Source organism: Schistocerca serialis, chromosome 9 (assembly GCF_023864345.2).
Source record: "Schistocerca serialis cubense isolate TAMUIC-IGC-003099 chromosome 9, iqSchSeri2.2, whole genome shotgun sequence".
In the NCBI taxonomy this organism is placed as follows: Eukaryota; Metazoa; Arthropoda; class Insecta; order Orthoptera; family Acrididae; genus Schistocerca; species Schistocerca serialis.
In genome coordinates, this window is record NC_064646.1 from 64,815,182 (window position 1) to 64,843,181 (window position 28,000).

The 28,000-nt window shown below is 40.1% G+C and overlaps 1 protein-coding gene across 1 annotated transcript in view; it reads left to right on the forward strand.

Moving 5' to 3' along the window:
• Positions 1-28,000, forward strand: part of LOC126419139 (X-linked retinitis pigmentosa GTPase regulator-like) — a 358,411-nt gene that overhangs the window by 144,012 nt on the left and 186,399 nt on the right. The window contains exons 7-8 of the mRNA XM_050086247.1: positions 23,274-23,417; positions 23,493-23,657. Coding sequence (XP_049942204.1) covers positions 23,274-23,417; positions 23,493-23,657 — 309 coding nt within the window. The remainder of the gene's footprint in view (positions 1-23,273; positions 23,418-23,492; positions 23,658-28,000) is intronic.

Below are 28,000 nucleotides of genomic sequence, written 5' to 3' on the forward strand. Positions count from 1 at the left end.
ACAAATATTTGAGCATATACAGGATACCATCTACATATACTGTAAATAACAACTTTTTATCACATGTACTCACTGTAGAAATTATGTGTAACAGAAGTAACTGTGCACATGCTTCCTTATTTATGACTGACAAGGCTAGAGAAAATTTCTCACTTCTGATGCTTGTGGGAAAATTCCTGAATTTAATTCAGCCATATTCTATACCCTGACAGGTAACTGAATTAAGTATGTAATAATTAAACACCAAATAAGTTAAAAGTTGTTATATGGGATAGAAGGAGGTCCCCAGAAGGGACTCCATAACAGACCTGAAGTTTAGGTGGGTGACAGCAGCAATTAAGTCTGCAAATCAAAGGCACTACTTCCACAGACTGCCTGTCAGTAGGACGTCTCTTTAGGTTCAAACTTTGACATTGGTTCTGTCTCCACATCTGTTTGCAAGTTTCATGGAGTGAGTGGAAAGTCAGGATGTTTACTGCCACCATTTTACATTATAGAGGTACCAAAAGCTCTATTCGACAAAGGGCACAAAAAGTGTTTTGTACAAGGCAGTGTAAATTATCATGGTACACTATTGTGCTATGTGGCCATGTATGAACGTAACACAAACATCATAATATGCCATTTCATACTTCTGATGCTAGTTCTTTTAGGAGAAAATACTTTCTTAGTAAGTATCCAGAGAATGCGGCAATTTATACGGTGATGTAGTATAACTGTTGATAATTTTTTTCTTTTTACATATCTTGTAATTGTGTAGACGTATTGTTATTTCACGTTTTGGGTTTTACACTTATCAAAGGAAAATATCACTCAGATGGCAAATGCTATAGTGACTAGGGGCACCAGCCACAACCCTCACGACAGTTATGATATGCGGTTCAATGTAGGTGACGCTCACGCGCTCTGTAGCAGCCGTGTGGGAACATTAATTATAAACCCAGATTGCCAGGAGGTGCACCAAGAGCTACAGAGCACCAGGTACCTCGCCAGTCATTAACAAGAGGTCTTTAAACTGTGCCTTCATCTGGTCACGAATGACTAGAGGTTAGCACATCTCTTCCTGAAATGTGACTATTTAAGTCAACCCAAGGACCACTGTGAACAGTTCCCTTCAGGGAGAGCTGGCCGAGTAATGCATCGGCTACTTGCAGTGCATCACTTAAGCCCTTGTCGACGTCCCGTCAGAGAAGACTGTGTCAAGCCAAGAAATTGGGCATCGCAGCAGGCAATAGTTTCTGGGGTGCCAATTTTTTCTGATTTAAAGGGTGTATAAAACCCGGGAGATCCGTGAAAAACCTGGGAATTTTTTAGAATTCTAGGATTTTTCATTGTTCTAGTTTTCAGTTAAATTTTTGTAATTTTGAGAGGTAAGAACCAATAATCCAACAAAGGATATTAATGTATCCCACATCTGCAGAGTAACACTGCAGCAACAAAACATGAATGAGAGGAAAAAAATAAAATAAAACTTAAGTCGCAAAAGAAATGCGCCATATACAACAACAAAAAACACAGTGTTTATACAAGCGTCTGCCAACAGCAAAATGTGTCGAAGGCTTTAGGAAGACTATGCAATGCTTCCTAACAACAAATTGCCTCCAATGAGCGTGACTGATAGATCTTTACATTAGATTCTTTTGAGCAGTTGTGGGCTTCTGGCTACAGATGGGTGCTGGGCGCTTCTATCTAGTATTGCCCCGGTTCGGAAATATCGTAGATCCGGGGCTGATGCACAGAGCAGTCTGAGTTGTAGTGCGGAGGTGGGTAGTCTCCACGTGACCTGTGTTTATGTTTAGTGATTTTGCTGTTTCCTCTTCATTTATTGCTCTCACATTAAATGAAAAGAAAACGGATTTCTGTGGCCGGGAGCTATCAAATGAATTAAAATACGTTCGCATAATTACGCCCTAAATCGCTCCAGGGAAATGCCGGGATGGTTCCTTTGAAAGGGCACAGCCGACTTCCTTCCCCGCCCTTCCCTAATCCGATGAGACCGATGGCCTCGCTATTTGGTCTTTTCCCTCCAACACTCCAACTCCGCATAATTACGGAAGTCTTAAATATGTTATTAGTTTCAGGTTTTATTTCAACCTTTTTGACAGTCAAGCGTTAATCGCCTTGCAAAACAATGAAGTTATTTTTGTCGGTTTGCTAAAGAGATTTGTCTTTTTTAGGTATTTATTTATTTATTTATCCATCCATATTTAAGCATTTACATGCAATTGATGTTGTCATGAGTAATGTACAATTTACATATTAAGAAATATAACTATTGTGAGGTATCACACAAAGCTAAAGTATACATTTTAAAAGAACATACATAATAAAGGAATACATTTGATACATAAAGATATCCCACATAACTAAAGTGTGCATTTTAAAGAATGTGCATATTAAAAGAATACATTTCATACATAAGGATTTCTCCACATGTTTAACAGTTAAATGTGAAAAATCTTAGGAAGAGGTACAGAGTTGCAAGTTGTTTCGTAAGTCAGGTCTATTTTTGAAGAGTTTTCAAATTCTTTAACACTGTAAAAAGCATTTTTTAGTCTTACTTTTAAATATGTTAAGAGAGACACAATGTGCCTGCACAGATAATGTGTTGAAAAGCCTTAGTCGCATGTATTCATAACTGTCTTGTGTTTTCCTGAGTCGAGTTGTTGGTATGTTTATCTTAAATGTTTGACGAGTGTTATGATTATGAACGGACTGCCTAACGTTGTAACTGTTAAAGTTTTCTTTTATGTACAAATGGCAGCTGTGTATAAAAAGAGAAGGGACTGTCATTATCTGTAATTCTTTGAAGTATGACCTACATGATATGTTATTTTTGGTAATCCCAGAGATGCTCCTGATGGCTTTCTTCTGCCAAATAAATATTTTCCTGGACCATGGAGAATTGCCCCATAGAAGAATACCATAGCTGATATGGCAATGAAAGAATGCATAATAGGAGTTAATCAGCAGGCTTTCAGAAACACAGGTGCATAATTTTTTCATAGGTAGATAACTCGCAAAAGCTTTCGAGATATGTTATCTATGTGACTCTGCCAGGTTAATTTCATATCTAAGTATATGCCAAGAAGTTTGGTAGAAGTGTACTCAATATCAGCATTGGATAACTGAAGGATATATTTACAGTTTTTTCATAATTAATAGCTAACTCATTGGCTTTGAACCACATATTGGATAATCTGAGAAAACCTTTACTTTGCTCCTTCAGTTTATTTATGTCCTTCCCTGAATTGATGAAAGTTGTAACATCTGCGTAAAGCACAGATTTGCATGGCATATTGCAGGGCAGGTTATTTATAAATATTATAAACAGTAATGGCCCAAGCACTGATCCTTGGGGAACACTTCTAGTGGCATTCAGTAACTGTGACTTTTGACCGTTGTAGCTTACAGTTTGCTTTCTCTTACTGAGATATGATTTAATGAGGGACAGTTCTAGATCCCTAATGCCATAACACCATAGTTTTTCCAGCAGTATTGTGTTGTTTACAGAGTCAAATGCTTTGCTTAAGTCCACTAGTGTGGCTTCAGCAGATAATTTGGATTCAAAAGAAGATTGCACAATAGAAACAGCATTTTCAACAGCATTAATTGTTGATAACTTGGCCCTAAAGCCATATTGAGACTTAGTCAGGGTATTGTTTTTTGACACATGCATGTTAATTTGCTTTTGTATACAATATTTGATTATTTTTGAAAAAATAGATATCAGACAAATTGGACGATAATTATTAGTGCAGGATTTATCACCCTTTTTGTGTAATGGAATTACTACTGTCTTCTTTAGACATTCTGGAAAAATACCACTGTCAAATATCTAGTTTATGTGTGTGCAGAAAGGGAATGATGTTGTTGTTGTTGTGGTCTTCAGTCCTGAGACTGGTTTGATGCAGCTCTCCATGCTACTCTATCCTGTGCAAGCCTCTTCATCTCCCAGTACCTACTGCAACCTACATCCTTCTGAATCTGCTTAGTGTATTCATCTCTTGGTCTCCCTCTACGATATTTACCCTCCACGCTGCCCTCCAATACTAAATTGGTGATCCCTTGATGCCTCAGAACATGTCCTACCAACCGATCTCTTCTTCTGGTCAAGTTGTGCCACAAACTTCTCTTCTCCCCAATCCTATTCAATACTTCCTTATTAGTTATGTGATCTACCCATCTAATCTTCAGCATTCTTCTGTAGCACCACATTTCAAAAGCTTCTATTCTCTTCTTGTCCAAACTATTTATCGTCCGTGTTTCACTTCCATACATGGCTACACTCCATACAAATACTTTCATAAATGACTTCCTCACACTTAAATCTATACTCGATGTTAACAAATATCTCTTCTTCAGAAACGCTTTCCTTGCCATTGCCAGTCTACATTTTATATCCTCTCTACTTCGACCATCATCAGTTATTTTGCTCCCCAAATAGCAAAACTCCTTTACTACTTTAAGTGTCTCATTTCCTAATCTAATTCCCTCAGCATCACCCGACTTAATTCGACTACATTCCATTATCCTCGTTTTGCTTTTGTTGATGTTCATCTTATATCCTCCTTTCAAGACACTGTCCATTCCATTCAACTGCTCTTCCAAGTCCTTTGCTGTCTCTGACAGAATTACAATGTCATCGGCGAACCTCAAAGTTTTTATTTCTTCTCCATGGATTTTAATACCTACTCCGAATTTTTCTTTTGTTTCCTTTACTGCTTGCTCTATATACAGATTGAATAACATCGGGGAGAGGCTACAACCCTGTCTTACTCCCTTCCCAACCACTGCTTCCCTTTCATGTCCCTCGACTCTTATAACTGCCATCTGGTTTCTGTACAAATTGTAAATAGCCTTTCGCTCCCTGTATTTTACCCCTGCCACCTTTAGAATTTGAAAGAGAGTATTCCAGTCAACATTGTCAAATGCTTTCTCTAAGTCTACAAATGCTAGAAACGTAGGTTTGCCTTTCCTTAATCTTTCTTCTAAGATAAGTCGTAAGGTCAGTATTGCCTCACGTGTTCCAGTGTTTCTACGGAATCCAAACTGATCTTCCCCGAGGTCGGCTTCTACCAGTTTTTCCATTCGTCTGTAAAGAATTCGCGTTAGTATTTTGCAGCTGTGGCTTATTAAACTGATTGTTCGGTAATTTTCACATCTGTCAACACCTGCTTTCTTTGGGATTGGGATTATTATATTCTTCTTGAAGTCTGAGGGTATTTCGCCTGTTTCATACATCTTGCTCACCTGATGGTAGAGTTTTGTCAGGACTGGCTCTCCCAAGGCCGTCAGTAGTTCCAATGGAATGTTGTCTACTCCGGGTGCCTTGTTTCGACTCAGGTCTTTCAGTGCTCTGTCAAACTCTTCACGCAGTATCGTATCTCCCATTTCATCTTCATCTACATCCTCTTCCATTTCCATAATATTGTCCTCAAGTACATCGCCCTTGTATAGACCCTCTATATACTCCTTCCACCTTTCTGCTTTCCCTTCTTTGCTTAGAACTGGGTTTCCATCTGAGCTCTTGATATTTATACAAGTGGTTCTCTTTTCTCCAAAGGTCTCTTTAATTTTCCTGTAGGCAGTATCTATCTTACCCCTAGTGAGATAAGCCTCTACATCCTTACATTTGTCCTCTAGCCATCCCTGCTTAGCCATTTTGCACTTCCTGTCGATATCATTTTTGAGACGTTTGTATTCCTTTTTGCCTGCTTCATTTACTGCACTTTTATATTTTCTCCTTTCATCAATTAAATTGAATACTTCTTCTGTTACCCAAGGATTTCTACTAGCCCTCGTCCTTTTACCTACTTGATCCTCTGCTGCCTTCACTACTTCATCCCTCAAAGCTACCCATTCTTCTTCTTCTACTGTATTTCTTTCCCCCATTCCTGTCAGTTGTTCCCTTATGCTCTCCCTGAAACTCTGTACAACCTCTGGTTCTTTCAGTTTATCCAGGTCCCATCTCCTTAAATTCCCACCTTTTTGCAGTTTCTTCAGTTTTAATCTACAGGTCATAACCAATAGATTGTGGTCAGAGTCCACATCTGCCCCTGGAAATGTCTTACAATTTAAAACCTGGTTCCTAAATCTCTGTCTTACCATTATATAATCTATCTGATACCTTTTAGTATCTCCAGGGTTCTTCCATGTATACAACCTTCTTTCATGATTCTTAAACCAAGTGTTAGCTATGATTATGTTGTGCTCTGTGCAAAATTCTACCAGGCGGCTTCCTCTTTCATTTCTTAGCCCCAATCCATATTCACCTACTATGTTTACTTCTCTCCCTTTTCCTACACTCGAATTCCAGTCACCCATGACTATTAAATTTTCGTCTCCTTTCACTATCTGAATAATTTCTTTTATTTCATCATACATTTCTTCAATTTCTTAGTCATCTGCAGAGCTAGTTGGCATATAAACTTGTACTACTGTAGTAGGTGTGGGCTTCGTATCAATCTTGGCCACAATAATGCGTTCACTATGCTGTTTGTAGTATCTTACCCGCATTCCTATTTTCCTATTCATTATTAAACCTACTCCTGCATTACCCCTATGTGATTTTGTGTTTATAACCCTGTAGTCACCTGACCAGAAGTCTTGTTCCTCCTGCCACCGAACTTCACTAATTCCCACTATATCTAACTTTAACCTATCCATTTCCCTTTTTAAATTTTCTAACCTACCTGCCTGATTAAGGGATCTGACATTCCACGCTCCGATCCGTAGAACGCCAGTTTTCTTTCTCCTGATAACGACATCCTCTTGAGTAGTCCCCGCCCGGAGATCCGAATGGGGGACTATTTTACCTCCGGAATATTTTACCCAAGAGGACGCCATCATCATTTAATCATACAGTAAAGCTGCATGCCCTCGGGAAAAATTACGGCTGTAGTTTCCCCTTGCTTTCAGCCGTTCGCAGTACCAGCACAGCAAGGCCGTTTTGGTTATTGTTACAAGGCCAGATCAGTCAATCATCCAGACTGTTGCCCTTGCAACTACTGAAAAGGCTGCTGCCCCTCTTCAGGAACCACACGTTTGTCTGGCCTCTCAACAAATACCGCTCCGTTGTGGTTGCACCTACGGTACGGCTATCTGTATCGCTGAGGTACGCAAGCCTCCCCACCAATGGCAAGGTCCATGGTTCATGGGAGGGGGGAATGATATCAAGTCGATTATTTTTTTAATCACAAAATTTGAGAGGCCATAAATATCTTCTGATCTGGAGTCACTTAACTTTGCCACTGATTTAATTACATCACTTATTTCCACATGTCCCCAATTCAGGTTGGCACGGTATCAGCAAAGTCTTGTAAAACCTGGTTTATATAAGTAGACTGTGAATTTGATTTCGAACTCTTCTTATGAGGAGATGAGGGATTAGAGTTTGCTACATTGATAAAAAAAAAGTGGTTAAATTCATCTGGGGTGACATTAACATCAGTTGTAACTTTTACACTATGACTACCTGTGCCTAATTCTGCTTTAATGACCCTCCACGCAGCCTTACACTTATTATTGGAGTTTTTGATGAAGTTGTCATTTGCTCTACATTTTGCTAATCTGATTGGTGATCTATAGTGTCTTTTGAGGCTAACATACATTGCATTGTGAACACTATTATTTTTTACCTTATCATAGCATATCAAAACCACTAATCTTAGATTCTGTAAATATGGTGTGAACCACCTATTTGGAGTAGTTCGACCATGCTTTCTTGCCATAGTTTTTTTTCATTTGGTAACCATTGGACAGGAGGTACTGAAAATTTCAGATAGAGTACTAACAAACCTGCTACAAGCCTCCTCAACATTGTTGGAAGCATATATTATATTATTCCAGTTTAGTACCTTCAGCTTATCCCTGAAGCTATTTATGCTTTTATCATTTAATAACCTGACATACTGGGTTGGTTCATGGTGTGGGTTCCTGTAGTCATGTCCTAGTTCATGAACCACAGGCAACATATGAGTGGCCAAGTAAGGGGTCCCGACAGTCGGGATACCAGTTACTTTGGAATGAGGCTGGGCATCTCGGACATATTCTGAGTCGTGGTCACCTTTGTGCTCAAACGGCAAAGACTACCAAATCCACCGGTTAATCCCTCAACCGTTAGGGGTAAAACTCAATGGGACTCGGGGCAAGTAAGGCTAGCAACCTGCTTCCCTGGTACTTTAAATATGATGCTGGCAACAATCAGAGCAAAATGCCTCGGACCTTTGGAGTTGACAGAGTCCCACCTCTAACTGACAAACCAGGGACTCCTAAAATACGACTTGGCAGACAAATGGTAATGAGATGGGGAGCTATTAATATCAATGGGGGCTACTCTGGAAGAAGGTAGAGCTGGCAGAGGCTGCAAGTAAGATGGGGCTGGACGTTTTAGCTGTTAGTGACATTCGGGTAAGGGGTGAGAAAGAAGTGGAAGTGGGAGAATACAAGGTCTACCTGTCAGGAGTCAAAGCAGGAATAGCACAATGGAGTGTAGGGCTTTACATCAGGAAAGAAATGGAACCCAGCATAGTTGCAATACGGTATGTAAATGAACGACTGATGTGGATAGATTTGACAGTGCATATCAAGAAAATTAGGATTGTGTCAGTATATTCGCATTGTGAAGGGACAGATCAAGATAAGATGGATAGTTTTTATGAGGCACTCAGTGATGTAGTTGTTAGAGTAAAGGACAAGGACAGTGTTCTGCTCATGGGTGATTTGAATGCCAGGATTGGAAATCGAACAGAAGGGTATGAAAAGGTTGTGGGTAAATTTGGAGAGGATATGGAGGCCAACAGGAACGGGAAACAACTCTTGGATTTCTGTGCCAGTATGGGCTTAGTAATCACAAACTCTTTTTTTAAACATAAGAACATTCACCAGTATACTTGGGAAGGCAGGGGAACCAAGGCTGTGAGGGACACGCGTGTATTCAGGGGATTCTTTGATGACACTGATCATTATTTAATCTGCAGTGAAATTGGGATTGTGAGGCCGAAAGTGCAGGAGGTCAGGTCCATATGTAGGAGGATAAGAGTGGAGAAACTTCAGGATAAGGAAATCAGGCACAAGTACATAACAGTGATCTCAGAAAGGTACCAGTTAGTTGACTGTAGTCAATTACAGTCATTGGAAAAGGAATGGACAAGGTGGAGGGACACAGTACTAGAAGTGGCTAAAGAATGTCTTGGGACAGTAGTGTGTAAAGGTAGGATGAAGCAAACAGCTTGGTGGAATGACACAGTCAAGGCAGCCTGTAAAAGGAAAAAGAAGGCTTATCAAAAATGGCTACATACTAGAACTCAGGTAGACAGAGAAAGTTATGTTGAAGAAAGAAACAAAGCCAAACAGATAATTGCAGCATCCAAGAAGAAATCATGGGAAGACTTTGGCAACAGGTTGGAAACTTTGGGTCAAGCTGCTGGAAAATGATTCTGGAGTGTAATTAGCAGTCTTCAAAAGGGAGGTAAGAAGGAAATGACAAGTATTTTGGAGAGGTCAGGAAAACTGCTGGTGAATCCTGTGGATTCCTTGGGCAGATGGAGGGAATATTTTGAAGAGTTGCTCAATGTAGGTGAAAATACGATCAGTAATGTTTCAGATTTCGAGGTACAATGGGATAGGAATGATGATGGAAATAGAATCACATTTGAGGAAGTGGAGAAAATGGTCAGTAGATTGCAGTGCAATAAAGCAGCTGGGGTGGATGAAATTAAGTCGGAACTCATCAAATACAGTGGAATGTCAGGTCTTAAATGGCTACACAGGATAACTGAAATGGCCTGGGAGTCGGGACAGGTTCCATCAGACTGGACAAAAGCAGTAATCACACCAATCTTTAAACATGGAAACAGAAAAGATTGTAACTACAGAGGTATCTCTTTAATCAGCGTTGTGGGTAAAATCTTCTCAGGTATTGTTGAAAGGAAAGTGCGAGTATTAGTTGAAGACCAATTGGATGAAAATCAGTGTGAGTTTAGGCCTCTTAGAGGTTGTCAGGACCAGATCTTTAGCTTACGGCAAATAATGGAGAAGTGTTACGAGTGGAACAGGGAATTGTATCTATGCTTTATAGATCTAGAAAAGGCATATGACCGGGTTCCTAGGAGGAAGTTATTGTCTGTTCTACGAGATTGTGGAATAGGAGGCAAACTTTTCCAAGCAATTAAAGGTCTTTACATGGATAGTCAGGCAGCAGTTAGAGTTGACGGTAAATTGAGTTCATGGTTTAGAGTAGTTTCGGGGGTAAGACAAGGCTGAAACCTGTCTCCACTGTTGTTCATATTATTTATGGATCATATGTTGAAAACCATAGAGTGGCTGGGTGAGATTAAGATATGTGAACACAAAATAAGCATTCTTGCATATGCGGATGACTTAGTTGGGATGGCAGATTCGATTGAAAGTTTGCAAAGTAATATTTCACAGCTAGATCAGAAATGTAAGGACTATGGTATGAAGATTAGCATCTCCAAAACGAAAGTAATGTCAGTGGGAAAGAGATATAAACGGATTGAGTGCCAAATAGGAGGAACAAAGTTAGAACAGGTGGACGGTTTCAAGTACTTAGGATGCATATTCTCACAGGATGGCAACATAGTGAAAGAACTGGAAGCGAGTTGTAGCAAAGCTAATGCAGTGAGTGCTCAGCTACGATCTACTCTCTTCTGCAAGAAGGAAGTCAGTACCAAGACTAAGTTATCTGTGCACCGTTCAATCTTTCGACCAACTTTGTTGTATGGGAGCGAAAGCTGGGTGGAATCAGGTTACCTTATCAACAAGGTTTGAGGTTACGGATAGGAAAGTAGCTAGGATGATTGCAGGTACTAGTAGATGGGAACAATGGCAGGAGGGTGTCCACAAAGAGCAAATGAAAGAAAAACTGGGAATGAACTCTATAGATGTAGCAGTCAGGGCAAACAGGCTTAGATGATGGGGTCATGTTACACGCATGGGAGAAGTAAGATTACCCAAGAAACTCATGTGTTCAGCAGTAGAGGGTAGGAGGAGTCGGGGCAGACAAAGGAGAAGGTACCTGGATTCGGTTAAGAATGATTTTGAAGTAATAGGCTTAACATCAGAAGAGGCACCAATGTTAGCACTGAATAGGGGATCATGGAGGAATTTTATTAGGGGGACTATGCTCTAGACTGAACGCTGAAAGGCATAATCAGTCTTAAATGATGATGATGATGATGATGATGATGATGGTGGTAGTGGTGACTGGGTTGGTTTACAATCCTCCATTGTTTCATTAATTGTTAGTTTTACCCATATACCTTTGTGATCTGTCAGATGGTCGACATTAAGGAGTCCCAATTCAAAATCATCTTTATGTATACACTCCTGGAAATTGAAATAAGAACACCGTGAATTCATTGTCCCAGGAAGGGGAAACTGTATTGACACATTCCTGGGGTCAGATACATCACATGATCACACTGACAGAACCACAGGCACATAGACACGGGCAACAGAGCATGCACAATGTCGGCACTAGTACAGTGTATATCCACCTTTCGCAGCAATGCAGGCTGCTATTCTCCCATGGAGACGATCGTAGAGATGCTGGATGTAGTCCTGTGGAACGGCTTGCTATGCCATTTCCACCTGGCGCCTCAGTTGGACCAGCGTTCGTGCTGGATGTGCAGACCGCGTGAGACGACGCTTCATCCAGTCCCAAACATGCTCAATGGGGGACAGATCCAGAGATCTTGCTGGCCAGGGTAGTTGACTTACACCTTCTAGAGCACGTTGGGTGGCACGGGATACATGCGGACGTGCATTGTCCTGTTGGAACAGCAAGTTCCCTTGCCGGTCTAGGAATGGTAGAACGATGGGTTCGATGACGGTTTGGATGTACCGTGCACTATTCAGTGTCCCCTCGACGATCACCAGTGGTGTACGGCCAGTGTAGGAGATCGCTCCCCACACCATGATGCCGGGTGTTGGCCCTGTGTGCCTCGGTCGTATGCAGTCCTGATTGTGGCGCTCACCTGCACGGCGCCAAACACGCATACGACCATCATTGGCACCAAGGCGGAAGCGACTCTCATAGCTGAAGACGACACGTCTCCATTCGTCCCTCCATTCACGCCTGTCGCGACACCACTGGAGGCGGGCTGCACGATGTTGGGGCGTGAGCGGAAGACGGCCTAACGGTGTGCGGGACCGTAGCCCAGCTTCATGGAGACGGTTGCGAATGGTCCTCGCCGATACCCCAGGAGCAACAGTGTCCCTAATTTGCTGGGAAGTGGCGGTGCGGTCCCCTACGGCACTGCGTAGGATCCTACGGTCTTGGCGTGCATCCGTGCGTCGCTGCGGTCCGGTCCCAGGTCGACGGGCACGTGCACCTTCCGCCGACCACTGGCGACAACATCGATGTACTGTGGAGACCTCACCCCCCACGTGTTGAGCAATTCGGCGGTATGTCCACCCGGCCTCCCGCATGCCCACTATATGCCCTCGCTCAAAGTCCGTCAACAGCACATACGGTTCACGTCCACGCTGTCGCGGCATGCTACCAGTGTTAAAGACTGTGATGGAGCTCCGTATGCCACGGCAAACTGGCTGACACTGACGGCGGCGGTGCACAAATGCTGCACAGCTAGCGCCATTCGACGGCCAACACCGCGGTTCCTGGTGTGTCCGCTGTGCCGTGCGTGTGATCATTGCTTGTACAGCCCTCTCGCAGTGTCCGGAGCAAGTATGGTGGGTCTGACACACCGGTGTCAATGTGTTCTTTTTTCCATTTCCAGGAGTGTATTTATGATAAAATTGTCGAGACAAGAAAGTTGTCTTGTAGGACTATAATTTGCACAGAAGAGATTATGGGATCTTAGCATGTTAAGCAAATTAGTATTTTGTGTGTTTTTTTCCTTACATCAAAATTTAAATCTCCTAAAATTACTGTCTTGTGTTTGGTATATTTTTCTGTACAGTGAATAAGTTTATCTAAACACACTACAAATTGATCGGCATCACTATCAGGAGAATGGTATATTGAAATAACTGTGAGTTTTAATGTTGGTAGTAGCATGACAGCCACTTCAAGAATGCCTTTAACACATATGTCCCTAACATCAAGCACAGTATATCTTAACACTAGGTTGTCACTTATATATATATTGAGGAACCCCCATAACCTTCATTGGGTCTGCAGTAACTTGTAATTAAATTAAAACATGGTGGTACATACAGTTTTATCTTTTCTTCTATTAACCAGTGTTCATTAATACATAATACTATTCTATTGTTTCCATTCAATACAACATCAAGTTCATCAGCTTTATATTTCAGAGATCTAATATTTATGTGCATGAATAATATTGATTTTTCACAGCAAGAGGGAAGATGCGTGGTGTCTTGGGCCCAATTGTATGCACACGTGGTGGTTTGCCTTTCACTGGTCCTCATGTTTGATGTGGTGATGGTGTTATGTTTCGGTAGTGGCTGGACTTCCTTGTGGCAGGCCATAAAAAATCATTACCTCTCTGTGGTATTTTTTTGGTTCTGTTTGAGGCTCAGGTGGCAGACTTTTTTATTTCGCTTCCTGCGTAATTTATCTGGCATGGGGGATTTGATATAGGCCTACTTGATAACACATTAGTGTGGGATGGATGATTTGATGCACTAGAAAACACTTCACTATGGGATGGAGATGATACAATACTTACTGAGGTTCCTGTCTTCTTATCTGCTAATGGAGGTGACATTTTTGTTGTCTGTTTCTCAACATTCTTGTTTGTTTCACATGTTACATAGTTTATGTGGGCAGGCTTAGTGGAGGCACTTGATAACACTTTGGCATAGGATGGAGGTGGTGATACAATACTCACTGTGGTTTCCTTCCTCTTGTCTACCAGTGACTGCAGTGGAACTGCTACAGTTGTTGTTGACGCCATTTCTGCTTCTGTTGCTTGTGCTGCTGCTGTTATTGGTCTTGTTGCTTGAGCTGGTTCAGATGTTGCTGGTTTTGCTGGTGCTGCAGTTGTTACTGAATTACACTGTTTGTATTTGTTTATTTGCTTCCTTAATTTCGGCGTTCACACATGAAGCAGATATGAGGTCATGCCTATGTGGTATACCAATAAGTTACTTTTTAGTTCTCTATCGAACTGAGGGCACTTTTGAGACTGATAATAGTGTTAGCTAACTCGTTACAATACACGTCATTTGCTCCTCCAATTAATACAACATGACGATTTTTGTTGTCTTCTTTGTCCAGTAAAACGTCCCTAATAATTTCCCGCATTGGTGCTCCTGGTTTCACATGACTGCATACTTTCAGATCGTAATGGTTTCGTAGTACTTCTGCCAGTCCCCGTCTGTGGTTATCTGAGTAGATATTTAACTCAGTGAGATTTCCTGAAGATTTCTTATTTATTCTTGGAGACAAATATTTCACTTGGGCACAGATTTTCGCTTCGCTGGTATGCATTTTGTGTCAATTCATCGATCTCAGCGTGTTTTCTATGTGAGGCCTGAGCAGTCAATTTATTTGAAACGAAGTGTTTAAGTTCACACTGTTGGCTAGTTTCAACTGTTCACTGCATTTCAAGTGCACGTTTTCCACCTTCTACCTCGTGTGGCATTATGCCATAATAAAGAACCAAACATGAGATAAGTCAAGAAAATTTACATCCGAATCTGGACATACAAATGTGCACTTTAAGCCGACTCATGCATTTCAGAATGGTTCACGAAATTAAGATGCTCTTGAATTATCCTGTGATGTCTTTTTTTCTTTTATGACATAATGCAAGATCTTTTAATTTGTTACACTACGAACATACAGGCTTCCAGCGTCATCGTAGCTGCGCAAGCGCAGTGACGCCTGTTATCTGGGCGCCCTGTGGCAATGCTGAGACGAACCAATTTCTAACAGGTCACAGGAAAATATTGCAAATGGTGGTTTGAAAAGCGTTACTTTCAAAGTAAATTTCCTTTTACGCAAGATGAACTACGTGCGAAAATGTAATATTAATTTCTTAAATCACAGAGCGTTTGACTCTCATTTAAAAATCAACTCTTTGAGGACGACCATCTAGAAGAATTTCGCTCCCAGAAGATCAGACATTTACGTCGTTATTAAAAATTTTACAGGCACATTTGCGTGATGAATCTTAAAGTGTAACACGCACAAGAAAAATCGACACTATATGTGCAAGCTTAGCTTCTCTTGCAGCTTATTAGTCTTAGAGACCAATCTTATATGTGAAAGCTTTTCGTTTCTTGTAGCAGCACTATGTGTATTAATTCAAACCATTAACTTTTCTTATTTGTGTGTTCGCGCTACTTACGAGTGATCATGCTATTGGCTGGCTACACACGTCTCCTATGCTGTCATCAGCTGGCGCAATCACGTTATATGAGCTATAACTGGCTTTCAAAAGCATGTCGCAATCTCGATTTCAATGCTTCGGAGAGTAACATGCGGTGTTTGGTGGTATTAGAATATATACATTTGTAACACAAAAATATGCAGTGCACATGTTGCTGCACATCAAAGATCTTTCCAAAATGTGTTTTTTTTCCCCCTGAGTTTCGTTTTCTAGGAAATTCTATGTCGGTGTATAAAACCGTAAACATTCAAAGGATTAAATGTGATTTGAGACTTTCTCGGCGTATTCCATTCGTGAAATCTTCTCGGGTGATCAGCCGAGTAAAGGCGTCGTCTTCTCGCAACGTTTCGAAGGGTTTCGTACCCATCATCTTCAAGTGATGATGGGTACGAAACCCTTCGAGACGTTGCGAGAAGACGACGCCTTTACTCGGCTGATCACCCGAGAAGATTTCACGAATTCAAAGGATTGATAAGTTTTACACTGCTGAGGAAAAGTATACTGTCATTTAACACGGAAAAACTGTATTTTCACCCGGGAGAAAATGTATGTATTTTCAACCGGTAAATCCGGGAATTTTTTTTCCTTGTCCATGTATACACCCTGGATTTAGTTCTGGCTTCCAGGAGTTACTTGGATTCTATACTTCAGAATTGCATTTAGTTGGAACCATTGAGAATGCAGATTTAATTTCTGGTTATCACTATTGTAACATCTATCGAAGCTCTCCTCAATTAGTAACAAAATGTAGGATTTTTCAGCAAAGAGAGCAGTATGACTGAAAATTCTGTCAAGCCACAATGTCATAGATCCTAGTTGCCCACACAGCTTCAGTCACAGAACTCTCGCTGTAGTCTCCCAACTGCAGTTCAGTTAATATCGTAAAAGACCAGCATCATCACATTTAACCTGCATAGCCAGTCTACAAGTCCTAGATAAGGGTTCGGTTTGCAGGATGCCTCACAGAGAATCACATCATGTATGAGACGTATTAGTGCAAAACACCATTGCGAGATTCTCATAAGAGAACCTTCCCATCGCACCCCCCTCAGATTTAGTTATAAGTTGGCACAGTGGATAGGCCTTGAAAAACTGAACACAGATCAATAGAGAAAACAGGAAGAAGTTGTGTGGAACTATGAAAAAATAAGCAAAATATATAAACTGAGTAGTCCATGAGGAAGATAGGCAATATCAAGGATAGTGTAACCATAGGAGCGCCGTGGTCCCGTGGTTAGTGTGACCAGCTGTGCAACGAGAGGTCCTTGGTTCAGATCTTCCCTCGAGTGAAAAATTTACTTCTTTCATTTTCGCAAAGTTATGATCTGTCCGTTCGTTCATTGACATCTCTGTTCACTGTAATAAGTTTAGTGTCTGTGTTTTGCGACCGCACCGCAAAACCGTGTGATTAGTAGACGAAAGGATGTGCCTCTCCTATGGGAACCAAAAACATTTGATCGCATGGTCATAGGTCAACCAATTCCTCCACAGGAATACACGTCTGATATATTCTATACGACACTGGTGACAGCATGTGTGTCACATGACAGGAATATGTTTTCAACCCACCTAACTTGTACACTTGGCGAATGGGTAAAAAGATTCTTCTACCTTGCCCGATTTATGTTTTCTTGTGGATGTGATAATCACTCCCAAAAAAGTGATGAAAACATAAGAATTTGTCACATAAACTGAAAATAAAAAATTAAAATTTTCACTCGAGGGAAGACTTGAACCAAGGACCTCTCGTTCCACAGCTGCTCACGCTAACCACAGGACCACGGCGCTCCTGAGCGCATTATCCTTGATGTTGCATATCTTGCACATGGACTACTCAGTTTGTATATTTTGCTTATTTTTTCATAGTTCCACACAACTTCTTCCTGTTGTCTCGATTGATCTGTGTTCAGTTTTTCAAGGCCTATCCACTGTGCCAACTTATAACTAAATCCGAGGGGGGGTGCGATGGGGAGGTTCCCTTGTCAGTGAGGTATGGAGCACTTTGGATCTGGGTCTCACAAGGGAATCGTGCAGCTGATAGATCACCAATTTTCCTAATCTTTTGCATTTTTCTTGTACATACTTAAATGTAATGACTGCTGCCCTGGTACAGTGCATTTCTGACAAGGTTCAAAGTTGTGGAGCACTGTACATGAACATTAGCTGTCAGTGTCATAGTGCAGCTAGTTAAAGCAGCACACTAGAACCCCACCTTTACTGGCTTCAAGTCTTGCCATTTTCTTCTTTTTATTATTCCAGTAAACACTAGTATTGCATCATGGAATCATGTTTCTTCAGAAAAGAACAATAATAATAATAAAAAAAATAATAATAACTGAATGATAATAACTGTAGTACATTTGTGGTGATGTATAATCGCAGTATAATGAGGATTTGTATATTGATACGTTCAGCCAAGTAGCACAAATACAGTGTACACCATTCAAAGCATATGTAGCCTGGTATGACTGCAGATCTTGATTACAGCACAGCAATTATAATTGTTACTATTGTTTCTTTATAAAGGAACAAGAGTTGTTGTGACATTACAAGAGTTTGGACGAAGATCAGAAAATAAAGAAAGTAATGTCAGTAGAATGCGGTACAGGCAGACTTCTAATCTGTCACTTTAGCCGGATGCACTAAAGCTGCTGCTCATCAACTGATGCTCTGTAGAATATTCAAAAGGATTGTAAAACTTGGAATCTCAATATCTCAAAATGCTTGCGGTGCACATTGTACTAGGGCAGCATGTGTTCCATCCAAGTATATAGCACAACACAGCGAAAGATGACAAAATCGATGACCCGTCACATGTATGATACTCTTGTGAGACACAATGACAGTCTCAAACAGGCCCAGTCTTTCAAAGTAGCTCAACTATCATAGCTATACCATATGGATATTACAGAGTTGTAGTATTTTTATGAAAATTAGTTCAGCTGGTGATTTACGTGGGAAAATAAGCAAATCACATTGCCACATGCGTCCATAGAAGTCTATATTGCAAGGAAAGAAAAAAAATTACTTTCACAATTTATACTCGTCTCTGATCCAGTGTTAACAAGACTTGGGCTCTTATTTCCAAATAAACTGACACTATCTGCTTCTGTCTGTTATTTTTTTCAGACACAAGATGAAGTTGTTAATAAAGGAAATAAATTTCCTGTATAAGTCTACAATCATTGAGAATAAAACTGTTTGGATCACTTAATATATGTCTTCATTTGTTATACTGGTTAGCACTTGCAAAACGAGGTTCAATGACAGTATCAAAAATGAGTGCCTAAAAGGGATTAGACATGGGGTTTTAATACTAACGCTGAATCTTGTTTCGCAAGTTCTAAGTTGGTAATGGCAATAGCCAAAATGTGTAAAATACTTACATACACTGATCAGCCAGAACATTATGAGCACCTACCTAATAGCTGGTATGCCCACCTTTGGCACAGATAAAAGCGGTAACACCTTGTGGCATGGAAGCAATGAGGCCTTGGTAGGTCGCTGGAGGTAGTTGATACCACATCTGCACACACGAGTCACCTTATTTCCATAAATTCTAGGGAGGGGGTGATAAGCTCTGATGCCATGTTGAATCACATCTCAGATGTGTACATCAGGTTCAAATCTGCAAGTTTGGGGCAGCACATCAATTGAAACTCTCCACTGTGTTCTTTGTACCACTCCGTCACACTTCTGGCCTTGTGACATAGCACATTATCTTGTTGAAAAATATCACTGCTGTCAAGAAACATTATCATCATGAGGAGGGGGTGTATGTGTTCTGCAACCAGTGTACAATACTCCTTGACTGTTATGGGGCCTTGCACGAGCTCCACTGGACACATTAATGCCTATGTGAATGTTTCCCAGAGCATAATGGAGTCACAGCCAATTTGTCTCCATACTTCACTACAGGTGTCAAGGTGCTGTTCTCCAGAAAGATGATGGATTCATGCCCTCCCATCGGCATGATGAAGAAGGTATTGGGACTCATCAGACAGTGCAATGCCCTGCCACTGTGCCATTGTCCAGTGCCAGTGGTCACATACCCATTTTAGTCATAGCTCCGATGTCGTGGTGTTCACATTGGCACTTGCACGGGCTGTCAGCTGTGAAGGCCCATCGTTATGAATGTTCATTGCACTGTGTTCAGACACACTTGTTCTCTGCCCAGCATTAAAGTCTGACGTTAGTTCCACCATAATTTGCTGCCTATCCTGTTTTACCAGTTGTGAGGCCTAAGATGTCTGTTTTCCATAATGAGGGGTGGCCTCCCAACCACACGACGTCTTGACATGGTTTCACCACGGTTTCGCCTCATGTTGAAGACACTCACTGCAGCATTCCTTGGAACACCCAAGAAGTCATACAATTTCCAAAATGCTCATGCTGAGTCTTTGGGCCGTCACAATCTGCCCTCAGTCAAACTCAGATAGATCGCGTGCCTCCCACATTTTACACACGGATGACATTCTCACTGATACTACATGCCCTGTGTGTGTGTCTGACTGGAAGTCATTCCTGGCTAGGTGATGCTGCTATTGCCTGGCTGGGTTTATATCAATTATAGGACTGTAGGTCGATGGGCATAATGTTCTGGATGGTCAAAGATAGACAGTGTGTGTTTTTTGACAACAACAACAACAACTAAAACAACAAGAACCCATTGGCACACACTGCCTACAAGTTTATGAAAATCCAAAAATCAGCTTATTATGAATATTGTTGTTCAGATTCAATACAATTAATTGTGCTATTTTACCAATTTTATATTGTTTGTTATATTGTAGGACATTTACCAATTCATTGTTTCTTGACTGAACAGTAATAACATTGCTAAATTTTTAATTCATTGCATTTATATCCATTTTTCAGATATAAAGCATTTTGTTAATATTGGGTTTGACAGTAAATGGAATCTTTTGTTAGTTTGGTCTGTATATAAAAGTCACAACCAGTAAATTATAGTTTAAAAAAAATTGCCTCCAGCTTGTGTACTTTTCTCATACATTAGAGAATGAACTGGAATGCTCAAACAGGTAACGAAAAGTAGGCATTGTGTACTCAAAATTATATATTAATTCCAAAAATTTTAGAAGATAAGCTAGTGGGAAAACGTGCATGTATGGAGTTCTATACTGATATTGTGACTATATATTACATTATATGTTGTCTTAAGTGGTTACATTGCAACTGCTGTACAAAGAGCGTGTGCCAACGGTTTTGAATTTTCAGTTTCAAGAAAATTGATGTCATCTTCGTGATGGTAGCACATTGTTGTCTTCCGTAGCAGAGATATTAGGCAATTGATTTTAAAAAGTTGTTTGCTGTATGACCTCCATGCACTGATAGTCACCTGTGACAGAGGGCACGCACTCCGGCATCACTCTCACTTGTCTGATGGCCAATTCTCACATTATGTGGCAGTGTAATCACTTGTGGAAATCTCACCTGGATAGCTGGCACCTCTGTGGTCCTTAGCGACATAAGTCTGGCAATATGTATCCAAGCTCTTGGCAGCATTGGTCTCCATATTCGAGGTGATGGATGAAGTACTGACAGTAGCATTTGTCACTCTCTGTGGACTTTTGAGTCGACACGGGGCGCGCTGTGTTAGCGATTAAACATTTTTTGGTGTCAAATCTCCACTGCAGAGAGCACCATGGCATGAAGCTACAACCTATCGTGAAGACTAATGTTATTTGCCAACAGTTCAGAAAACAAACTGAAATCTTCCTCCTTGACAACTCCTGTTGCATACCTGATTTTCTGAGTAGATTATTTCTGTGTGTTGTTCAGGCACATTTATGAAAATTTATTGTAGATTAAGATTGAAATATAGATCCAGTGTTGTAAAAGACCAGCAGATAGCCATATTTTCACAGAAAATTTGTAAACTTACTGCCATGTTGCATATCACAGCAAGTTTTCGCAAATGTGATATGTGGAACATGCAAATAACTAATTAAATAATAGAGAGAGCCCAATTATTTTGCAAACTGGTTCTTCTATTCCAGAAACACAAAAAAGTGTGTCTTTCACTGCTTGCAAAATTTGCTTGGCTATGAATTAAGACACCAGATCTGGAAAATTTCAAACAGGCAACTTCCGAGTTCCAGTTTTTATTCAACTCTTGACCAATACTCGAAAGTTGACACAGTTCATTAGGTGAAGGATATTGGTAAAAACAGAAGATGAAAGCAAAATTTCGTTGCACAAAATATTTTCATTTTATGAAATATTGCAGTAATCGGAAAAAAGGTAACTAGAAAAGAAAAAAAAAGTGTGACAACAATCTGGCTCCAAAGGAGATGCGACAGGAGATGAGATCAGAAATGCCAGAGAGCAGTTAGTGAGGCAGTGACAGAAGTGCAGGGGGGATTAAGTAGGGCTGAAGGGGAAAAAACTGAACATGAAAGAGGTGACCAAATTGGGAAGGAGATGCTAAATTTCAATATCCAATAGAAGACATTATAGGGGTGTAAGTGCACTGGACAGACTGTGGACCATGTCTCCTTTGAAGTTCCAAAGTATCAGTTTGGAGGAAAGGGTGCAATTCATTTTTGTTTAAGGATGCAGCCAAGATATAGTCATTGTGTTGCAGAGCATGCACAGATAAACTGCCTGTATCATTTATACTAACAACTTGTTGGTTAAGAGACCAGAATGAGTAACACTCAAATAACTGACCAGCAGTCCTGGTTTGAGGCTGCTGTGCTTTCCCTAAATCAATCCAGATAATGGCTTAGGTTATTCTCTGAGGAGTGCTAAGACTAATTCTATACCCCAGCCTTGTCCATTCTGAGCCGCCGCTCAAACTGTAATGGCCTCACTATCGATGGAATGTAGAACTCTTACGCTTTGTCACTCTGACTCATCATGCTCAACAGTGAATGGTACACAGTTTCCTTTTGCCACTGCTCATCACAAGGGCACTTCTCCTCTTGTTGAAATGGGATTTACCTGTCCCTGGGTTGTAAAATCTGAGCTGATTCATGCTGTACCCTGTTAAAGGGCGTGTGAGTGTGAGTGCTCAGAGTATGTCTCAGCACATGTCTACTTAAATCAAGCACCAACTGTACCAGTGTGGGCCAGTCACTAGAGGCTGCCTGTAGGAAGCATGCACACGGTTCAGTCTCCGCCACACTGTCTACCAGCATTTCACATTTGTATACGTGTGCAGCAGCACTAACTCACTCTCACTGTATTCTTTTAGTTCGTACACATCAGTTGTTCTGTGTATTGCTTATGTTGCACCATTGTATGATTCCATTGTCTTGTTACATGTGGAGTCACAAGAGGCTTATTTCCGTTATCGTTTATAGGTTTATGAAGAAAGCCATGCTTACATTACTTGAATGGTCTCATTTATTACTTGGTCACTTCACAATTGGGAGCGGCACAAACTAAAAGAACGCAGTGAAACTGAGTCAGCCCTGCTCAGATATAGGCACAAGTTGCTGGTAGGGCACGGCAGAGACTGTGCTGTGTGCACACTTCCTACAATCAGCCTTTAGTGGCCGATCCGTGCTGATACAATTAGTGGTTGATTTAAGTACACGCGCTCAGGGAACAGGGAACACTAGATTCAGCACACTCAAACTCACGTGCACTAATAGCAGGATACAGCAATTGGAAAATAAATGAAAATGAACTATTCTAACTGAAGCAATTTTTGTATTTTCAAATTATAGCTATTACTTTATAAATGTTACCTCTAAATTTAAATACTGTAGGGCAGTAACATACCTGCAGATGTGACAATGAAAATCTATGTTCTATCTCTTCGGAAATATCTTACTTTGAGGAATGAAATGAAACAGCCCCAGGAATTTAGTGTATTGTGAATTTCATTGAATTTACTTAAAACCACTGAAGAAAGTTGCAAATAATACCACTGACATTCAGAATAATTTACAGAGGATGGCTCACTTTTTACATGCGGCGAGACAGAGAATGGTAAACTCGGCATCCCTTCAGGCACCTCAGCACTTGCCAGAGTAGATGCAGGAGCAAAAGTGGTATCGGTCACATGTGGCGGAAGTCACACCGTTGCCCTGACAGGTATGTTGTAGCAACTGCAGTGTAATGGCAGTGGTTAGATGTGTTGTCCACCTTCAAAGTGCTTTGTGTCCACAGAGGAGGGAGGAGTACTCGTTTTTGGCAGTAACGAGCGTGGACAGGTTGGTATGGGGTCACGTATTGTCCAGTGTCAGAAGCCATCAAGGCTGCTGCTGAGTTGTGCATCGGATGCCACTGTAGTGGATGCTTCATGTGGGGAGAGCCATTCAGCTTTCGTCACAAGTGAGTGTTTATTTATTTTAGCAATTTTCTTTTAACTGTTGTATGAAAGACATTTTATTTGTTTGTTGGTACGTATTACTCATCTTGTTTTGATAGAACTCCATTGCTGGCTTTGTGTCAGCTACATTGTCTTATGAAGTGTTATCCTATCACTTAAATTTCTCTGCTGAGTAACAGGTTAAAACTGAATAAAACGTTCCAGACGCTAAATTGAAGGTAAGAAATATTTGTGCAAATAAATTAGGATAGTAAGAATTTAGACGTAAATGACTGAGATTCTTAAAATGTGAGAATAATACCAATGTCTTAACATCGAGATTGCATACGACAGTATAGTATCATTCAGTTGTTTGAGTAGTTCCAAATGCATAACTCAGTCAGTTTCCTGAAATGCATGCACAGTGTTTCTACTGTGTGATTAAGCTAATCTTATAAGAAAAATTAGAAGGAAGATAAACATTGAATTACACAGAATGTGGATTCATTTTCATACTTATTCTATATTTATTGGTGAAAGATAATCTACCCATAACTGCTTCAAATTCGAGCTGAATGATTCACCAGTGTGATAAAGTACAGCGACGTATTTTACAAATTACAAAGGGGCAAGGATGATGTCCATTGTTGTTGTTAAAATAAGTGACTAAAGTTCTGGACAAAAAAATTAAAAAATTACCACAGTAGCAAAGTATGAATTAGTTCCCAGATTGTATCATTACAGTCTATAGACAGTGAGAGGAAAAATCAGTGTTGTTGTAGTCCTATGCACTCTTCTACTAGACATGGTGATCTAGTGTTGCCACTTTAGAGCGCCTTTGCCATTTTATTTTTTTATATGTATTGAAAAATTCCTGCTCACAGTTAATGCATAAAATTCTTGAAAGTTTAAGTCCAAAAATTGCAATCTCTCCTCTGTTTTATAGAGATCCTTGCAAAAGAGAAAAAAATTTGAGCAGAAGAACATTTCGCTAATATTAAAATACTTATTTTGATAAATCAGAAGTGACAATGATTGTTGATAAATTTAGCACATCATCTGCATTTTCTACAGGAAGTATTGGTGTGACTTCTCTTGGAATATGCTGTGCATTTCTCATAACCAAAATATTTTGATGTTCATAATTTACTTGTAGTTTCTTCACTTCTCACTTTGAAATTACATAATTTTTCATTAAGAATATACTTTTTATTAAGAATCTGATTGAGCAAACCGTGTGCAAAGACTACCTCAGACCCGAGACAACTGTGTCATGCAGTCACAACTATGACCACTTACCTTATATTATAAAAACAATAAGAACACTGTTTCCTTCTTTGTTAAGACTTATTATGTAGTACAGTTATATAACCAAAATAATTACTGTACAAGATTGATGTTCTAATGGTTTGGCGACAAGAGAAGCGGTGCAAAGCTGGATTGTGCACTTTCCTTTTGTCTTATTACAATTGACTTACTTGAAACGTTCAGCCAATCATCTTCTCTGGATATGTGGCTGCGTTGACCTCCACAACTTCTTCTCCGAAGAAATAATGATGGTCAGAGGGATTAAAAAAAACTCTATCTCTCTCTCTCTCTCTCTCTCTCTCTCTCTCTTTCTCCTCTTGAAATAACTACATGCTCTCATATAATACTTTCAGTTCAGTTCTGGTATATTTCCATTTCCACAAGTCTCACATAAGTTTACAAATTCTTGCAAATCAGTTGCGTCTTTAACCGTCAGATACAATTAAGTATATTTACAATGTGGTGAGTTTAAAAACCACCAGAAATTCAAAGACAGTTCATGCTTCTAGCAAGTCTAACACCCAGATTAAGAGTCTCTAGTCAAAACATATTTCATTTGTTCATAACAGTTACAATCATTACACTGTCAAAGAATAACACGTGCTTGCTCCTTGTATGTCACATACAGCTTCTATGGTGCGAACGGCAAACACTTGTCTGCGCCGATTGATCGCCACCATTGCAGAGTTCTCCTGATACATGTCCATCCTGCACACACAAAAACCGGTGGTGCGATAGGCACATCTCCACTCTCCCAGACTCATGCTTAAAATATTGAGTGTTTGAGATGAGGGAAGACCAAGTGTCTCTAGAATTTACCCCGAAATTCTCGAGGCACTACATATCCCTCCCCTTAGCTTGAACACGCGATATTTTATAGATATTCACTATGTACATTAATATCTCCTATAACACTAATTCACATTTTAATTAATATACATTATATTTCCTCTAGTAATCATGTACTTAATATCTAGCTCTTCTTTCTTCATTTTGATAATAACTATCTGAGCATTTCACCTACTATTGGAGTTAGTACTTTTATATCTACGAATCGTGTGGTCTACATTCTTAGTTTCTAATCACAAACTCCACGTGTCATAAGACCCTTAATTGTGTCATTCTTTACTCTACTTCTCTATACTGTTTTTTCTTTAGTACGTGTTAGTTTCATTATCTACCGTAGCTTTTAGTCTGAAGGAACTCTGGGAAAATGAAAGTGTTCTTTCCAACACTCATAAACATAAAACATAACATTGCAAGTGGAATAGAGGATCCAAACTTACCAGAATAATCTCAACAAAATTTTGTGACTTTTGTCACAATACTGTCCTTTCCCCGCTAGGAACAGTACCTATACCTTACATATGGGTTAATCCTATGAGTACCCTTTCTCCTTCTGTTTTTGGCAGGTGCACCCCTTTTTAATTCCTATTTTCATATGGTACAGGTCAGTCCCCTTCTTGGTACTCATGTCTGCACAATATAGGTCAGCTTTCTTAGGTCTGTCTACCTGACCTTTTATATCCAATACATGCTGGGTGCGCCCTCCTTATCCTTCCTGAATAGGCTTCATGGTTCATTACCCTAGTATACATCTGTATGTACAATATAAATAAATATTGTCTGGAAACTAAATCTGTTTCACACTTAACGCTCACTTCTTAATACTTCATTTAATCCCCTAGAGACCTCCATTTTGCTTCCACTCCTAAGCTTCCAATATACGCCACACATGTAATATTCAATATATCATACATTTACTTATGCTATACATGTCCCACTATCCTACAAATCATCAGAACATATGTTCAACTGACATTCCTGAATAATTATCACAATTAGTTCCTCCCTGGTTTATGTTCATTAGTTCGTCCTTGGCTTATGCTCATTAGTACCTCCTTGGCTTGTGCTCTCCTTAACTACACACACTTTCTTCATATGTATCCCTTATGTGGAATTATCATAGTTTTTATATCCTTATGTACATATGCGATATAGAATCGTCATTGTTCTCATACATATATTTCCTATATGTACATATTAATAAATATCTACTTGATAGTTTTCTCAAGTAACTAGGCGATGTAAAACTGTCACAATAAACAGCCATGTGTGCATATTCCTCTATGTGCACATTCTTTCCCCCTACAACACTTGACAGTTCTTACATCATTTTTATGTGTACTTCCATTGTTTGTGTCTTTGTCTTTCGTTGTGTGTATGTGTAAGTGTGTCTGTGTATCATGATTCTTCGGCCTACTTATATGAAATAAGTTGAAGGTTATTGGAAACCATGGAAAATACGAAGGACTTCAGCAAAATAAGTATATGAACATGTAAAAAGGGAAAGATAGAGCGGTACTCAAATGAGAAGTAAGAAAGGAAAAAGTAGAAATGGTTACTGAGATTGTAGAAGAGAAAGAAGATAGCCCTAAAGACAGGAAACCCTTCCCACCCCCCCTTCCCCAGGATCCCTACTTCGCCGGTACTTGAGTGAGAAGCTGGAGGGGGTATGGTGTTAAATCGTCTCCTATAGAACGGACATTCTCACCCTCACACTTGAGGTCCCCGAAGAAAAATCTTAGCAACACCTATGGAATGCCAAATGGTGAAGAATCAGTCACACTTGTCTGCGAGGGTCATTTGAAAGGTGTGGTGTGTGCTCTGTGTTAGCTGTGATTTACTTGTTAGTGTAAATCATGCTTTAGTCTATAATACCCACCCTTCCAAAACCAATACGAACCCTCCCCTTTACATCACATCTCAAAAAAGGTATAAAATGTTCTATAAAAATAGAAAACTATACACTACAGTCAAATAGTTGTTCAGTTAATCGCTGTACACTATATTTTATACACACATAAAATACTCTGCTCAGTTTATGTTGTCTAGACATCACTCGGTTTAAATAGTATCATCGTATTATACCTTTCACTCAAATAATATTTTATTCGTTTCATTTCATATCTAGAGATCACTGTTCGTCTGTGATTCTCTTAAGTTTTCTACTTTACCGTCATATCCAGTTTTCTACGTACTAAAATTATAGGATGGT